General features: G+C 44.9%; 1 protein-coding gene across 1 annotated transcript in view; it reads left to right on the top strand.

The window, feature by feature from the left end:
- Positions 1-5,760: 5,760 nt before the first annotated feature.
- gramd1ba (GRAM domain containing 1Ba) overlaps positions 5,761-18,966 on the top strand; it is a 90,900-nt gene continuing 77,694 nt past the window's right edge. The window contains exons 1-2 of the mRNA XM_061248405.1: positions 5,761-6,032; positions 11,898-11,975. Of these exons, the coding sequence (XP_061104389.1) occupies positions 5,785-6,032; positions 11,898-11,975 (326 nt within the window). The 5' untranslated portion in view covers positions 5,761-5,784. The remainder of the gene's footprint in view (positions 6,033-11,897; positions 11,976-18,966) is intronic.

The following is an 18,966-nucleotide window of genomic DNA, read 5'->3' as shown; positions in this document are numbered from 1 at the left end:
ACCAGTGGGGGTGTATTGCACCTCTCTTGTTAACAGGCCTGCTGATTTCTCTAAGGAGTTCTTAACCCTCCTATTATGTTTCCCATTTAGTATCTGGCATCTTTAGCTAACCTTGTTTCATATTGATACTGAATGATTTTTCTAATTTTCTAATTTGGTGGGATTAAATGGTAAACATGCAATAAACATACTGCTATGCTAAGTCCTGTCCCTGCTTACAAATGTGTTGTGTGGGGTTCTTTTGACCCTCTGTAACTGTATACAATATACAACCATTTTTATTTTTATCTCAGATTTCTTTGTGGATAATTCTAGTGGCACTCTCCCATACAGGTGCCAAACTTTCGCTTTCTGTACCTTTGGCTCTAAAACAAGATGCTTCTTACATATTTTTTATATTTAATAATATTTCTATTACATAATAATTGTGTGTTTATTTAAACTGTTGGGCTCAATTAGACCCCAACCATAAAAGTGGTCATAAAATCATAACATAATAGGAGGGTTAATGTGTGCTCTCTAGCCAGTTACTTCTCCATCTGGGCATCAGTTCCCAGAAGGGCTTTCCTGTCAGCCAATTATAGCCGGAGGATTTCTTCAAAAAAAATCAGCTGGCTGAGAATCAGGTCCATAAATCTTGCGTCTGATTCATACTGGTGCAGTGTGCCCTGGCTACTTGCATGTACGAGAGAACTGGAGTAGGTCCTTGCTCATGTGCCGCAGTTTAATGTATGAAAATACCTACAGATTTAGGCTACTGTTGGTTAGCGTGTGTGAGTAGCTTGCAGTATGCTACAGTGATAAATAATAATTTGCTATATACATTTTGGTGTACAGTATAATGCATGTAATCATGCAGCTCATTTGAGGACAAGTGGGAAAAGTTAATATTTGTCACAGAGAAAGATTTAACTTGGACATGTCACATTGTCACCCAGGCAGTTGGATTGTACAGTATATTCTCCCTGTTCTGTCCTTATAGAATGAACGCAGAGCCTTTAGGTTTGCCTTAAATAAACAGTTTTCTGTACATGTTCGTCATGCAGGCTTGTCCGTTTGCTCTTAATGGACAGTGACAGGTCGACAAACTGGGCTAGTCGATCGTTTGCCTAGTTCAGAACATTTTCTGCTGGTGATACCTCGCATTACCTTTCAGATCCTGAACATATTTGGAAAGAATAAATACTGTTCAGTCTCAGAGTTACATGAACTACTGTAAGCGTTTGAATTGGCTGGGCCCATATTATGTCGCAAAATCCAATATTTGAACATGGCTTCTAGTGTCAATATGAATTGATTACAGGCCAGAGGTCCTGACATTAAATCTCAGTAATTTTTAATGTTACTGATAGGATTGTTTGAACAGCAAGGTTTTGTTTACACTTTGTTTTGGCTGCATTTAGTGTTTGGTTTTGGTTCGCTAAACTTATTTTGATTTTGATATCCACGTGTTGGTATAGGCTGTGTTTTCCGGTTGTTCTGTAAACTGATTGAAACTCCTCCAAATTGTGTGGCATTACATCAGTAAAACGGATGCAACTTGGTTCACATATTGTAGTTTTTAATTTTCTGTTGGTAATTACCCACAAACCACGGGAGTGGCACACTACTTACTGTGCCTCGGCTGAGTTAAATGTTCTGTGTTAATTCAGCTCTGATAGAGCATGTTCCCGTTGGATTCCCATTGCAGTATTCAATCTAATAGAGCTGCTAAAACAACTCAATAAGAGGCTGACAAGTTGCTCTAAAATCTAATGCTTCATTCCTTGTCTGACAGGCAAGGATATTAAACTTTCAGCGAGTCAGAAAACTGTCACCAATTTTCACAGTAGTTCATCCAAATGCTTTAATGATCTGGAGGTCCTGTCTGCACAGACACACAGGCAGCTGCAAGGCAGAGTATAACAGTTATACCAAGAAATAAGTTAATTTTAGTCTTATATTTAGTCTTAAAATCTTATTTCTATTACTTTTTTATGCAAAGAAATTGCCACTGAGGTGAGAGAGTTTCAAGGTTTGCCAATGGGGTAAGAAAATATCACTTGTAAAGCAAAAACTTACTTTTAACAAGCTAATATTTTCTATTTCAGAAACTACTTAAAAAAGAAACTTAGTCTTTCATATTTTAATTTCATATTCTGAATTTCATGTCTTGGTTTGAAAGCCCAGTGGAAGTTTGTTGGGTGGTTTGGAGGTGAGTTTGTTCCAAAGCTCACAGCTTTAAGAGGAAACTGTATTTACAGTACGTGCCACTGATTGTTTGTCTGACCTATATTTTGGCAGTTAGGGCCTCAGCCCTGTTGGTGTGTGTACGTGTGGACATGCACGTCGGAGCACATAAGTCCCCTGTTGAAGGTCATTTTACCAAAATGTCTGAATTCTGGTTTTTCCTCTACTTTTTACCGAACACCAATTTTCTTTATGCAAAAACGCAAATACTTTTTTTGCTTCAGCATTCATCACATCGTTTTTGGAAGTGTTGTGACTTCTGTTTAGTGCTTAGATGTTTGGCTAATGGCTGTCAGGTGATAGTTTTCGCAGCCTGTGGTTTTACATTTTTACTTTTTTTTTTTGGGTTAGACAAGGATAGGGATATCAGAAAGGGGGGGCGGGGGAAATCAGGGGGGGAGGACTAAGGTAGAGTTTTTGAGTCTGCGTCGAAATAGGGGGAGGGATTCTGCTGTCCTGACAGTGGTAGGCAAGTCATTCCACCACTGAGGAACCAGAACGGAAAACAGGCGTGAACGTGCAGCTCAACCGCCAGGTGCACGTAGAGAGGGAACCATAAGGCGACCAGAGCTGGCAGACCGGAGTGGTCTAGCTGGGGAGTAGGGAGTGATCAAGGATTGTGTGTAAGGTGGGGCAGTCCCCTTAGCAGCCTGAAATGCCAACACTAGGGCCTTGAATCGGATGTGTGCGGCAATAGGAAGCCAGTGGAGGCCAATGAGAAGCGGGATGACATGAGCTGACCTGGGCTGACTGGTGATCAGGCGGGCTGCAGCATTCTGGACCAGCTGGAGGGGCTTGATGGCACACACTGGGAGACCGGCTAGGAGGGAGTTGCAGTAATCCAGGTGGGAAATGACGAGCGCCTGGAATAGGAGCTGGGTGGCTTTCTCCGTCAGGAGATGACGGATACGGCATATATTATACAGAAAGAACCTGCAGGTTCTGGCAGTGGAGGATACTTGTGGAGCCAGGGTGAGGCAGTTATCAAGAGTCACCCCAAGATTCTTTGCCGTACGGGAGGAGGAAACTACAAAGTCCTCAACAGTCAGTGAGAGGTCGATTGACGGAGGGGACTTAGCAGGGATGTAGAGAAGCTCAGTTTTGGCAAGGTTGAGCTTCAGGTGGTGGGAAGTCATCCACGCAGAGATATCAGCCAAGCAGGCAGAGATCTGTGTGGTGACTTGGGTGTCGGGGGGGAAGGAAATAAAGAGTTGGGTGTCATCAATGTAAGAATGATAAGAAAAGCCATGGGAAGAGATAACAGAACCAAGAGACATGGTGTATAGCAAGAAGAGGAGAGGCCCAAGAACTGAGCCCTGCGGGACTCCAGTTTGTAGGGGGTGAGGGTCAGAGACTGAGCCCCTCCAAGTCATCTGGTAGGAGCAACCAGAGAGGTAGGAGGAGTGCAGGCAAGTGCGAGTGCAGACCCTGTGACACCCATCCCACACAGCGATGAGAGCAGAATCTCATGGTTGACTGTATCGAAGGCGGCCGACAGGCCAACGGTTTTGAGGTGTCATTATTGAAACCAGTCACAGCTACTGATGGCTTCACACCATAGTGTCTCAGTTGGCAATGGTGCTCTTTCCCACACTTTTGTTTATGTTGAATTTTCACGCCGAATGGTGACTTCTTACTCACCAGCAGAACTGTGAACCATGACCTAAGACCGCACACACACTCGAGGACGGCTCAAAACAATTGCCACTATCACCTATGATTAGAACCTAGGCTTTGCTGTTACACTTGCTTATGGGATTGTGTGTGTATGTGGATGAAAGATGGAGCCAAGATGGCGGAAGGTCGAGCCACACTGAGGGAAAGAGTCTGTGTCTTGTACCCTGACATTACCGTGGTGACGTCACACTTGGGCGTTAATAGGCTGCAGTAGTGTGGTACCAGTGGCTCTGAATGACAGGGCAGGCTTTATAGAGGCAGATGCGGTCGTGAACACATGCTGCAATTTCGCCGCACTTGAGCAAGCTACCAATTAAGCAATTCAGGCAGCTTTTCATTAGCCTAACCACCGCCTAGGGTTGCTGCACTGGGCTGAAAATAGTTTTAACCACTGTCCTTCTATGGCAAGGGATTCTAACCAATAAGTGAGAGGTGTTGTCTTTCATTGTAAGTCACTCTGGATAAGGTTATCTGCTAAACAAATCATTCTGCATTGCAGTCAAAAGATGTATGATCATTACTGCAGTACTGGTGAAATGTGCCCAGAATGGACAATAACGGGACCCCCTCAGTCTGGAAGCAAAGGGGCAATAAAAGAATGAAAGTGATGTGTGTGTCATAATTGCCTTGCATGTGATGGTGTGTCTGTGTGTGTTGTGTGCACGTGTGTGTATGTTTGTCTGCGTATTTGCATGTGTGTGCGGTGTGTGTATGCGTGCCTGTGCACGTGTATCTGCATGGGTGTGTGTGTGTACATGTGTATATGTGTGTGTGCATGTGCATGCATGCATGTGTATGTGTGTGTGTGTGTGTGTGTTTACATGCACAATTGGGTGTGTTTGTGTGCGTGTATGTTTGTATGCGTGTGTGTGTGTGTGTGTGTGTGCGTGTGTGTGTACCTGCCACACCCTATCACCTGACTCTAATCTGTAGGCTGTGGCTGTGATCCAGGCCAGGACTCAGGCCTGGGAGCAGGAACCAGGCTGGCTGGAGCTGCTCTGAAACCGGGCGCTCTGGAGGAAACCAGCCCTGGAGGAAGTGAGCCGTTTCTGGACTGGAAGGAACCTGGGCTGGGAGGTAGCGCTGGGCTGTGACCAGTTCCTGGAAAGGGAAGAAACTTAGCCAGGAAGCAGCACTGGGAAAGAGTGAAACGTCTACAGTAGAGCGGCTAATGTTCGGTCTTGCTCGCCGACGATCTCAGGAGATCGTGGATTGTGGAGGCCTCTTACCAACACCTCCCCTCCCCATAGCAGCACTGCTTCCTCTGAGAGCCATTTGAACTGTGAACCCACCCTTCCTGTCCAGGAAGCCGCCCCCGAACAGGCAGCTCTGCTGGAGCCTGAAGACTGGTGGTTTCTGGGGCAGAGCTGAGAAGGGGGTGAAGAACCTGTGGTGGCTACAGCTCTGAGTGCAGGGATATGGACGAGAGCGAGCGCTAACATGGCCAGTGCTAAGAGAGCTACCGCTAACAAGAGCCAGTGCTAAGACAGCCAGTGCTTACAAGAGCCAGGCTTAACAGAACCACTGCTAACAAGAGCCAGTGCTAACCAAGCCACCTCTAACAAAAGACCCGTGCAACTGGACTGGTCTCGGCTCCAGGTGCTGCCTGTGATTGGCCAGCCTTTAACATTTTGCTCTAGGATTGGCTGAGAAACCAGAAAAAGGAACCTATTGCCAGGGTGACCCAGCCAGGCCACACTGAGAGGACGTTGGAGAGGGCGCGAGTGGGGGTCGGTTATGATGGAGGCCCTCCGGCTCCCCGCCCTCCAGATCCAGGGGGACTGCTCCAGCATAGGGGCGGGGCTGGCGGGCGGGGCCGAGGCAGCAGGGGCGGCCCCGAACGACCACACCCCCTCCCTGCGCCGCAAGCGCTTTAAGATGCGGCGCACCAAAAACGTCCTGATCGAGAGGGAGGTGCCCGAGGGGGGCGGGACCCTGCCCGGCTCCGCCCCCAGCTCCACCTCCAAGGAGTACCTGCAGCTGCCGTCCATCGAGATCACGCCGTCCAGCGACGAGGACGCCCCCTGGTCCAACTGCTCCACCCCCAGCGCCTCCCCCCGACGCAAGCGCTGCCTGCTGAAGAAGTGGCTCCGGGTTCGGGAGAAGAAGGACGGCAGTGAGAGCAGGTCGGTACGGGGCCCCGCTGTGGGCCCTGGGGCCCTCATCTCTGCTGTCTCAGCTCTGCTCCAAACTACACCGCACACCCCGCCGCCATTTTGTCTGTCTTTCATCTGGTCAGTACAGACAGTACAGACGTGCTCATGACATTGCCGAGGCAAAAAGGTTGGGTGTTTTACAGGATCGACTAGTTCTGCAACCCTGAACCTGAAAAGTCGCAGAGTGATTTGGTTTGATTGTTTCACAGCACTTAATAATTGTTTTTTAATCAGTTAAATCAGATTTGACAGTTAAGTTACCTCACAGTTACTTGAGTTTGAACTGGTTTTGAATTTTAACATGAAAACAAAAACCGGACACCCTGTGGCTCTTCAGAACTAGTTTTATACACATAGGGCAAGTTTCATGGATACGGATTAAGCTTAGTTCTAGAATAAATGTACTTTTCAATGGAGTTTCTTAATAAAAAACTAAATTTCATCCAGGACTAAGTTTAATCAGTCTGTGAAACTGCCCATAAAAGTACTGAATAGATGCAGATTATAGCTGAAGATTTTTGAACTGTAGATTTTATTAGTGCATCGCTGTATGTAGAATAGACGAATAAATACTGTGAAACACGCAACTGAATTAATCACTTCATGTTGTTTCTTCATGTCGTTGGTCATCCGGTGCATTTTAAATGGTGTGTTTTCAACCAAGCTGCAAATCTGATAAACGAAAAGAAACTAAAAAAAAACAGACTCGACTGCCGTATCTGTCCAAAGATCTGCTGAACTCTTCAGTCCGGTTTCCCTATGCAGATCCTGCAGCGCGTGCGTAGATTGTATCTGCGTGAAAATGAGCCAGGAAACGGCCTTGCTCTTTCTCCGTTATTACCCGCTGCCGGCATCTCAGTGGAGAATCGCTTCTTTAAGATGGAGCTCCTTGGCATCTGCTGAGAGGGAAGACCTGGGCCTCGCTTCAGAGCCCTTCCCAGCATGCCTCGGGGCAGAGGAGCTGTCGCTCTCCTCGTTCATTACCGGGGCGAGTTACGTAAGCTAGCACTTGATATTAATCGACCCGTCAATTATTAATAAGTCCGGCTCCGAGCTATTAATCACACGGCGGCGAGGGAGGCAGTGTGCGTGTGCGCAATGAGGACCGGTCCAAACCACTCCGAACGAAGACCTTCGCCGTGAATTAAGTAGACCTCAGCCAAATGCGTAATTGTTTTGGATTCAAATACTTTTCTATGCTTTACCTAGCTTGTCTGGTGCTATGGAACATATAAAATAAGTGCAAACCCTGGCTTCTGGCCCTCTTGGTTGGCTCAGTTGTACCAGCCAAGATCAGTCGAGCACAGAAAAGTAATTGAACCAAAATTATTACCAAATTGACCAAGGTCTGCGATTAAACCATGCACTATGCACTTTTAATTCCTGGTTGGAATTTAAAGTAATGGTCTCAGTGTGTGGTATGGCTCTGCCCTTTAAGGTTGTACTCCAGACTGCAGCACTTTGTTTGTGATTTGATATGTCATGCTAAGCAAACATAAATAAAATATGAATACAGCCTCAATAGCTTCACTAATATACACTCACTGAGCATTTTATTAGGTAAATGTGTACACCAGTTTGTTAATGCAAATATCTAATCAGCCAATCATGTGGCAGACATGGTCAAGAGGTTCTGCTGTTTTTCAGACCAAATGTCAGAATGGGCTAGAAATGTGACTTTGACTGTGGAATGATTGTTGGTGCTTGACAAGGTGGGTTGAATATCTCAGAAACTGCTGATCTCCTGGGATTTTCACGCTCAACAGTCTCTAGAGCTTGCAGAGAATGGTGCGAAAAACAAAAAAGTAATCAAGTGAGCAGCAGTTATGCTGGAAAAAATGCCTTGTTCATGAGAGAGGTCAGTGGAGAAAGGCCAGACTGGTCAAAGCTGACAGGAAGGTGACAGTAACGCAAATAACCACTGAACTGTGGTATGCAGAAGAGCATCTCTGAACACACATCGCATCAAACGTCTTACGTGGATAGGCTACAGCAGCAGGAGGCATCCGTCTAAAAAAATAAGTCTAATAAATACCTAATAAAGTGCTCACTGAGTGTACACTCCAATTCATGGAACTTTGTGTTTGAACGGACAGCAGGAATTAGCAGCAAAAATTAATTCAGCACCATTCTGTACCATCTGAAGTTTCAGATATTGGTAAAAATATTGTAAAAGCAAAAAAGCACTTGTAAAGTCTGTGATGCAAGGCAAATGGAATTGAATAAGCCCGCTAGGTCATGTGACTCGGAACCATCCGGAACGTTTCTTCAGCTACTGCAGTTTTTGCTCTGGCTGTTTTAGCATGGAGCCTGCAGCGTAGCCAGCTTCAGTCAGTAACTCCGTGTAAGCCTGGCATCGCAAATGAATTGAGAGCAAATCTTTTAAGCGATGTGAGCATTCCAAAGCCTCTTTAATGCCACAGAGACACATCAGAGTATTTCCAAAGGTGCTCTGTGTAAATCGACAGTAATACCCTTTGAGAAGTGTTCAAATTACATAAACGAAACTCTGCAGGGGATTTTGCGAGCAGGTGTGGCATCGAGCTGGTGTAAAATCCCCAAGGATCTATGGTGGGGAATACCGTGAACACGGTAGTGTTGTTTAAAGTGCAGTTTGTCTGTGTCCCAGAGTACACTGATTATAAAATGAAGGACGATCTCGATTTTCATGCATGAACCAGAGAAGAGCTCCATCAATAAGAGCAACCACAACAACAACGGCTGGCAGATACCTTCTGGCTATACGCCATTCTGAATTAACGGAATCCCAGAAGTATGGCCAGGAAGTGTCTATCACAGCTGGGATTGTGCTGATTGTTGTTACCACACTCTCAGAAAAGGTATGAAAAGTGCCTAAAAAGGTAGAAATGCTTGACGCTGGGGTGGTACCCTATAGATACGTCACTTTGCACCCCTAGCCAGTAATATATCACAGGGTACATATAGGAAATTTGAACCTTTGAACAAAAATGTACCTCCACTGTCACTTTCTCTCTGAGTTCAACATACTTCATGATTGGTGGCACTAGTCCTCTCTGGTTTCTATGCAAAGGTGAGGACATGTCGATCCTATTGCTGTTTCACAGTGGAGTGAAGGTGTACCTGGTGGACACTTTTGAAGTGGTCGGTTGTGGGTTGAATTGTGCTGGATGAGTTGATTTTTGCTTCCTTGTTCACTCGAACAGCAGTGTTGGCGTGTGTGGTAAGGTACTTACTGCAAGCAAGAATATTCCCATTACGTCAGTGAAGTTCTGTTGAATTGCTAAAGATGAACTGACTTGTGTTATTCCCCAGTACTTTCCCAATGTGGTGGTTTATATAAATGGTGTCATTATGGTACACTTTCACACTGAGAGTGTATGTAGTGTGATTCAGGTGCCGGTAATATCTCACAGAATCTCACACATTGTGCTGGCCAGGATTCATGTTCATGCTGAAACACAGAGAGGCACACACAGAGAAACGCACACACAGAGAAACGCACACACAGAGAAACACACACACAGAGCTAGCGGCTGTTGCAGATATGCCAAGCGTGATAAATAGTGGCTCTACACCTCATAGGGTGTCCCTGTAAAGGTACAGTCCTGTGTCTTTGCAGAGAAGTACACAGTAGGCTTAATGTATATGAAATGGACAGGAATCATACCATTTTACTGTAAAACAAGCAGTAGTTTATTCACTGATATTTTGTATATATTCACTGTACCTGTATATATTCACTGTATCTGTCATTTTCCTTGTATATTACTATGATAATATCAAAAAGCTTAGGCTAATAATAACATTTCAATGGTTGTGGGAAATGTGTATGGGTTGGAGGAAATATTACAGTTGAATGGCATACTCACTCTCAAGAATTAGTTATTCTTTTAAAGTTATTTTAGGCAGAATGATTAGTATTGAGCGTTTCAAGTTTCTTTGAAATGATGTTTTTCATGAAACTTTTCATGAAGATTTGCTTTTTTATTTGGTATTTTCTTTATCTTGTTTGTTCCATTTATGTGGTATTTTATTGTATACATATTTGTTGTATAGTGTTCTCAGTGCACCATTGTAAAAGAGAACTTTGCTCTCAACTGGTCTCTCCCAGTTCAAATAAAGGACAAAAAATACCCATATAAGCAATTAAGTCCTCTTTTGAATAGCAGGATTATTACCTGCCAATATCCTATAGTAGTAGCCATGCTACTGTCAAGAGCAAGTATATTTCATCCATGTTTGATTTTATTATTTTCCATGTACAGTAGCATCAATATGTGGTGAGCCTGAGGCTTTATACTGTTGACTACATAAGCTAAAGGGCTTTAGTGCTGTGCTAGCACAATTTCACTGCACTTGTGTTCAGCATTTTCATGCTTTTGATTTATCCATCCTGTGTGTGTGTGTCCGTGTGTGTGCATGTGTGTGTCGCTAATGCATTAAGCCTGGACAATTCACAAAGAATGCAATGATTTATAATATTTTCTCATTTTAGTCTCAAGTCGATGAGCCATATGGAAGTACTGTTGTGTGATGGTAATTAATCTTGCTGTGTGATAAGATAACACATGTGAATGAGACATTTCCTTGTGTCATTCTTGTGCCAGTGGAGAAAAGGTCATTTTTAAGTGTGATCCTACATCTGAGTAGCATCGACTCACAGTGACAGAAATAGGTATCTGCTGCTTCCCTCTTGTGGTGGAATTGTGTAATGCAGGGAATCAGAGTTCTTATTGGACCATGGTGTATTGAAGTTAACCAGTCAAACTATTTGCTTGTACGTCACAGTTTTTTTAGGACATATAGAATTAACAAAAACTTGATCCTCTAGTACAGGATTGGGTAGCACTTTACATTAAGCTAATGACCTGTGTAGTAAAATTTTAACTAATTTGGTAGCAATAGGTTATTACTGAGTTGTCATGGAACAAGAGATAGCAGTATTCTTAGTTACACATGAAACAAGGCCAGTCCTGTTACATCTCTGTTGCTATAATGATGCTGTGTATCATAGAATCTCTCCCCACCTTCAAGCGCAAGCTGAAGACACACCTCTTCAAGCAGCACCTCTCCCCATCCCTCCCTACCTCCCTGTGAACCTTAATTGTTGTCTCTGTGACTTGCTTTGTGTATCGGTATTTTTAGTTGGCTAGGTAAGCAGTGTTTGGATAGTTAACTTTGGTCACTTTTGCTCTGTTTGTTTGTTTGTTTGTTCAAAAAAAAAAAAAAAAAAAAGAAATGGCCCTTGTCCTTATCTTTGTTGTACAGGTAGCAGTTGAAATTGTACTTACCTCTAGGGTCTTTCAGCGAACTTATCCCTGGTTATGGGTATGCACTTTGTTGTACGTCGCTCTGGATAAGAGCGTCTGCCAAATGCCAATAATGTAATGTAATGTAATGAAGATATGGTCTATGAGTGTCAATGCAATATTTAAACATATTCACATATGGAATTATCAATAAGTATGTTACGTGTTCCTTGTTCCATGTTACGTGCAGTATGTTGAAGTTTGAAGTATAATAATCTCTTCTAACCAAATTAGTTACACTGTAGCTACACAGCATTGTTTACTCAAATGTGTAATTAAGAATATTGCCGACTGCTCTTACCAACATTGGAATTACTCAATAATAACCTCTTGTTCCGAAATTAGTTACAATATAACTACTCCACTATACTGTAGTATGACCTGTTTACAGTTGTGGTGTAAACAGGTCATAAAATCAATTATGTGTCTTAATGTATACATGCTCTGTGTGTCTGTACGTATAATGAGCACAGATTCAGGCTGGGATTGTGGGTGGCGTGCAGTAGTAACTGACAGGTGTCTCTCTCTGTCTCTCCCATCCCAGCAGCCAGCAGAGCAGCCTCCAGAGCAGCCATGAAGAGGACTCCACCCGCTTCCTGACTCCTTACATCCGCGAGGAGAGGTGCGTGCCGGTGTGTGTGCGTGCGTGTGTGTGTGTGCATGTGCCTTTGTGCATACAGTGTGGGTGTGTGTGCCTGTGTGTGTATTGTGTGTGTGTGTGTGTGTGTGTGTGCGTGTGTGCATTTGTTTGTGTGCATGTGTGCATGTGTGTGTGTGCGTATGTGCTTGTGTTGGTGTCTGTGTGTGTGTGTGTGTGTGTGTGTGTGTGTGTGTGTGTGCATGCTCATACCGTGGGTGTGTGTGTGTATGTGTGTGCGTGTGTGCTTGTGTTGGTGTCTTTGTGTGTGCGTGGGTGTCTGTGTGTATTCGTGTGTGTGTGTGTGTGTGTGTGTGCGTGCTCATACTGTGCGTGTGTGTGCGCTTGTATTGGTGTCTGTGTGTGTGCGTGTGTGTGTGTGCGTGCTCATACTGTGTGTGTGTGTACTGTATGTGTGTATGTATTCATGCCTGCATTTTACATGTGGTTTCAAACACCTTTCTACATTTGACAAGGATATCCCATGACTGTGTGTTCATCCTTACGTTGTCATAATAATGCCACAACAATAGAATCAGTCTTAGCTTATGAACACTGTAATAAGGATCTTTATTCAACACTTAAGCTGAACGCATCAGCAATTTCCCAGTTATGCTCACTTGTGGCTCTTGGCCACAAGAGGGCAGCATTTGGCTCAAGCTCATTGACAGAATTAAGTGTGACAAAATTGCATCTGAAGAGAATATAAAGCAGAAAAGGTCGTTCTAGTTCAGTCTAAGTGCCTTTTGCTTTATACATCATTTGGAGGCAGTTTTTGGCAGAAAATCAAACAGGCTTTATACACGTCTACTGATCGTCATTCTTCAACTAACCCATGAGCCATTTCATGTGCATCAGTTCCTCTCCACCCAGACTGGATAAATATTAATCCATACATATTAATAATTCAATGCTCATTTCCTCATTGCGGTTCTTGAACTGGAGATCTCAACATGTCCTCAAGAGAAATAGAAGGAAATTGGTAGAGTTATGTTTCTTTCTGGGTAGTATTTTATTAAAGAATGTATTGTACAGGCAGCATAATAATATCATTCTCAGCAGTAGGGGGGAGTATGTGGTTGAAGTGCTCCCTACTGGTGTAAATAGGAACACAAACAGATTATCTTTAGGACTGCTGGGATTGGAGATGGAGCTCAAGAGGAGCGTTGGCTAGCCCTGGTATTGCTCCTCTGGTCCAGGAGAGCCACAGTGCAGTGTGTGCTGGCTTTTTCTGTTACCCGGCTGTTTTTTAGCATCTTGATTAGAGAAGATGATTACACAGCTAACTCACCTCCCATTTTACCTTGGATCTGAACTGGTAGCTGATTTTAAGGTGAAACCCCTTCAGTACTAGTTCAGTACTAGTTTTGGATCTGTATTAGTTGGTTCACCTCTTGGCTCACCTCAAGAAAGGTGTATATCCCTGGTGTATATCCCTTAGTCTCACTAGTGCTACTGGGTTGGCTCCAGTGTAGGTCATTCAGACCCGTTTTCAATGTAAAGTCAATGGTACAATTGAATCACTGTCTCACACACTTAGTGGAGGACCCATATGCTTCTATGGCAGGGGTGGGTAATTCCAGTCCTGGAGAGCCAGTGTGCAGGTTTTTGTTTCCACCAATGACCTTGGCTATTGGATCTAACTGTCTGTTCACACCAACACTGGTTCACACATAGATTAGATCACAGTAAACCATTTCATATAGGGACACAAGAACAGTCTTTGGCTGTCATTCATGCGCTTGCCAAGAAATGTCCGATGGTGTAAATATTTATTGAGTAATTAAGGTCAGCAGTTGGCAAAAAGACCAGAAACGGATATGGCCCTTGTTGCTCACCTCTGTTCTACCAAATCAATGGGTTCCTTTTGGAACCATTTTTCCAGAGACTGTAGCCATGGCTGTAGCCTATCCCAGAATGCTGAGGGAGTTTTCCGGAGTGTTCTTTACTTCGTATAAGCCATGGCGTCCTGCCTGACCTCCCAGTTCCTCTCCTCATTGTTCTCACCTATTATTACTGCACAGCTGATCGTATCGTCGGTCCTGGTCCCTGTAGCTACATCCTGATTTAGCACTTTTTGTTGGCCAGTAGTTATTTTTCTTAAGAGGCTGTATTCCTGTTTTTTTCTGCCCAATTATGCATGTGTCAGCACTTTGGCCTGGACACCGAAGCATAAGCTGGAACACTCTGCACCTTCCCGAAAAACAACGTCCCCGTAGACCGGTTCAGCGCAAGCGTGTTGTTATGGGAAGTCGGTTGTTACGTTAGCAGTTAGCGCAGTAGCGCACGTAGACCCATGGCCGGTAGCCAAGTCATGGGGTTGGATTTTATCTGCGTCAGTCTGTATTGTATTACAATTTTGTATCTTTACGACCTGCGAATCTTCGGTTTATGCCAAATGGAAATGTCTGGAAGAGTAGGACAGAGTGTGTAAGCCATGACGTTGACACTGTCCGAGTTGCTGCTGCCACACAGTTAGTGCTTTGATTGCTTCCACTGCGTGTCTCGAGTAGCCCTTATCAAATAAATCAGGTTGGATTGCACTTGGCTGATTGTATCCAAGAATAGGAGGGCAGTACTTCAATCATGGCGCTTTAATGGCAAGTACATCTCCTGGATGACAGGCAATGATGTCATCCACTTTTTCAGATGTTCCCCTTGGGCAAAGTGTCAAGCCTCTATTTTGATTACCGGTAATGCAAGGTTGATGGGTCTGCTGAAAATTCACTGACAGGCTTGAGAGAAATGTGGAAGACCCTTATCAAACAGCCGCGGCCGGTTCCGGTTGGCAGAAGTTTTTGGGCGCTATGTAACGATACAGAACATCTGTCATACCTGCCCACCTTCCAGAATGTTCATAAGATGTTCCAAGAATGCTTCAGGACAGGGGTATCGAACTAAATTCCCTGGGGGCCGCAATGTCTGCAGGTTTTTGTGGTTTCCTTTCAATCAGCTGCCAAAGAACAAGGTGTGTGGATTCCTTAGCTAAAGAAATACTTAAATGAGCCACTGCTGCCAGGAATACCACAAAAACCAGCAGACACTGCGGCTCTCCAGGACTGGAGTTAAACCTGCAGACACTGCGGCCCTCCAGGACTGTAGTCAATAGTAAGGAGAGAGTGCGGTCAATAATAATAATATGGGGCTGGACATACTGTATAGGACCTGTGACATTAATTCTAAGAATAGGGCGGGCTACACTGGAAAAGTAAGACGAGACGGATGGTTCCGGATAAGTCAGCTACCACAAGGCTGTGCTGTTCTCTGCCAGGCAGGGCAAGACTCTTCCCTCTCCCCTTCTCCACAGTCCCTCTCTCCTCCGGGGGAGAGAACGCTCTTTGATTTCCCAGACACATGATGTGGGCTTTTTTTTTTTATTGTAGAAGGTCACCCCCAGTACAGGTGCCATCTCTACCAGGGGGAATCCAAAAAGCGCAGCTAAGCAACTCTCTGCCTCAGATGGATAGGTACTGTAGCGAAACGGCCGGTTCTTCCGCTGCACGTCGTTTCTGCAGAGATGAATTTCCGTAGGGATTCATTGTCTCCTCCTCCCCTGTCGGAAACGGAATGCGTTCCACCTGCTCCGACTGTGGCAGGAACGCTGCGTTCCCGGGCGGAAAAGGCGTAGAATGTCATGTTTCCTCTGCAGGTAACGGCTCCCGGATTTCATATTCCATCCCAGCGGCCGCTGTCCGCAACGCATCGCCGTGCCGACGCGGGTCAGGTTTCCGCCTGATGTAACTGTAATTTGAATATCCAGAGGGGTTTATGGGCAAGTGAGAAAGAGATTCGTTCTGTATTCGGTTTCTCTGAATCTTCCTGTGTGCTCTAAAAAATGCTGAGTGCCACTGTAATGTATCTGGTGTGCAGTGTGCTTGTGTTCCGGATTCATCCGTTTCACTCGATACGAGAGAGGGTCGAGGAGTCGTGTTTAGCGTTGTGCTAGTTTAGTGCGGCATTTAACGTGTACTTGTGCCGAAACTACAAGGTTTTAATTGTGTCTCTTCCACGAGTGTCTGAATGAGTGTCAGTATTGTCCAGTGCTGTTTGTGTTGCCTCAACAAACATCTCATTTTAAAGAGTTTCCTCATTTCCAGGAAACGGGCTTTGACAGGCCGGTGAGAGACCACTTTTTCCTCAGTGTGTTCTCATCTGTTTATTTGTTTGTTTGTGCTGTGATGTGATAGAACTGTTGGCTGAATGGCGCACTGTCACACAGTGGTGCCGATTGTGGGACGTTAGCCGTTAGCCTAATTTCAGAGGTAAGCAGCTGATTGAGGTCCGGTAATGAGGGTTTCTGATGCCCACAGGACAAGCAGACTTGCTTAAAGCCTCTTATGGGACCTTGGTATGCCCACCAGTCCAGAAGCTGAATGTGGGACAGGGTGGATTTTAGCTAAATGAAGAAAATATGAGACCAGAAAACAGCTGCAAGGTTCCAGTTGGTGCTGACTGTAACTTTATGTCAAATTTATGTTATCTATGTACCATCTCAAGCCTCACTACATTTTGCACTACAATAAATGTCTATCTTGACAGGTGTTTTTTGCTGAATGTAATCTTATTTTTACTGTCAAACTGAAAATATTAGCTTGTTTTCAATTACTCTTTGCTTGATAAGTGAAATGTTCTTACTCCATCAGCAAATATTGAAATACGTGAACTGTATCACCTCATTGGCAATATTTTGAAATACGATTATAAGTCAGAGTACAGGACTAAAATGCTTTATGTTACGACTGACTTGTATTTTGTATTTTTTTTTACAGTGTAATGTAATGCCAAACATCCAGTCTTAAAGGCATACTATGCCGGATTTATGCCTTGAAAATATAATAAAATAATCATACTCATGTACAAATGGTGGATTTTTGTCTTTGTGCAAATCTGAGGCCAGAGGAGGAGACTTCTTTGATTGTCAACACAGGACCATGGCAAGGCTAAGAGTCCTGCACAGTATTGCCTGAAAACACATTTTAAATTGTAGAAATAAAAACCCAAAGAACTAAAGAAGGTTCTGAAAGTCAGTCGGTGGGACAGTCAAGGTCAGTAAGGTATTTTATGGCGACATTCACCCTGATATTGTCTTGTCTAATAGTGTATAATATCGTATTTATAAAACTGATAGGTGTCCTATAGCTAGCCGGTTTGGTGAGGTAACAGAATGCTTTCCACTGCTTGGGGAACAAAATCCAGACAAAACCGGCAAAACCTCTGTGCAAATGAGACATGCATTATTCCCTCTAAATTTACAGGCCTTGTCCTCAATTATTTATCCATATGGAAATCTGGTCACGTACACAGCCCCTCTACACTGGAGTCAGTCCCTACACTGAACAGTTTGCACAAGTATCACTTTCACTCAGAGTGGAGCCTCTGTTTGGCCTCACCGAACAGTAAACACCACGAGAGCCTTTTCAAATGTTTAATGTCAAGTCAAGTCATGTTTATGTATCAAGCACATTTAAAATGACTGCCTTCAACCAAAAGTAATTTAAATTTCAAAAGTGCTGTACAATTTATAATTACGTTGGAGTGAGAGGAGGAAGTAATAATACACAAGAAAGCAATAATTATAAACAAAAATAAATAAATAAAGTGTTTTTGATGTCTAAGGAAATCTAAAATCTCCACTGTATGCGGACAGGACATTTCAATTGTTCGATTCTCATCAAGAACCGTGTGGTTTGCAGACTGGACATGAGACTGAGAGATCGCAGGTTTAATTCGCAGGTCGTGCCATTGCACTTTCTGGTGAAATACTAAATCAGAATTTCTTTCAGTGTCCCACTGTGTAAAGAGGTTTTATCAGAACGTAAGGGGGTGCAGGATGGCTCCTTCAGTTAAGGCACCAGACTGTATGGACTATGCAATGGGAAATTAGCCACCGCCCAGGGTATGGGAAGGTTCAGTCGGTTATGGGTCCACGTTCATGGCTATCTAGCGACCCCTGCCCATGGACGGCATACTAAGAAACATATTAATACAGCAGTAACCTGTGTTATTCACATTTAAATGTATCTCAGCGCTGCTAAAGCGATGTGATTCATGTATGCATTGCCGTGGATACAGAGTTCCCAGCATGCTGTGAGTCTCCCAGAGGAAGAGTTATTGGCGTCGCTTGTTTAACCGGCTGAATGGATCAGAGACAAGGCTGCTGCAGTCAAAAACGCTCCGCCCTCCCTATCCCGCCCGCTCCGGTTTCCTGCAGCACATAAATTACCTGCTGATGACATCAGCACCCCCCCCCCTTTCCCCTCCCCTCCCCCCCCCCCCCGTCCCCATGGGAACCGTCAGCAGCAGCCCAGGTGTGTTGGTGGCGTAGAGGAGCGTAAGTGGGTCAGTCCGGGGTGAAGGCATTTCGGGGCGACTCGGGCAGGTGCGATCCGTCACGGGAGCAACGGAGCACGGGTTCGAGGTGCGGAGAGAGAGAGGGAGAGTGAGAAAGCGAGAGGGAGAAAGAGCTAGAGGCAGAGACATGAACAGCGGGAGAGGGACGCGGACCAGGGCGTCGTGCGAGACAGCCAGCCCACACCCCGTGGGGAGGTCGAAGGGCGTGGAGCGGTAGGGCGCCGGGGGGCGAGAGGGGTGCATGATGGTCCAGACCATGACCTGCGCCTCGGCCGTCAGGCAGGGCTGCCACCACCGCGTCTCCACGCTGCGCAAGAGACTCTCTCTCCGCCGGGGCAAGTGAGTCACCGGGGTCCCCCCTGCCCTCCACACACAGGGACCCGGCGTCCGTTAACATCCGCGATTCCCACCTTCACATTAGACAGGCTGACGGTTCATACTTCAGATGGGCACTTTTCACGTGTTTGTTGTAGTGTTATGTTGCAACTTTGCTTTACTTACCTTGGAACCGCATTTTCTCAGCCAGGCTTGTTCGATCACCTAAGGTTTTTCAGGTTGACATGTGTACATACCATGTCTGTACTTGTGTGTAGCATAGTGCACACTTGTGTGTGTAACATAGCTG

This window comes from Conger conger, chromosome 7 (genome assembly GCF_963514075.1).
Source record: "Conger conger chromosome 7, fConCon1.1, whole genome shotgun sequence".
In the NCBI taxonomy this organism is placed as follows: domain Eukaryota; kingdom Metazoa; phylum Chordata; class Actinopteri; order Anguilliformes; family Congridae; genus Conger; species Conger conger.
Note: the sequence above shows the minus strand (reverse complement) of the source record. Positions and strands in the feature narration are given on the sequence as shown.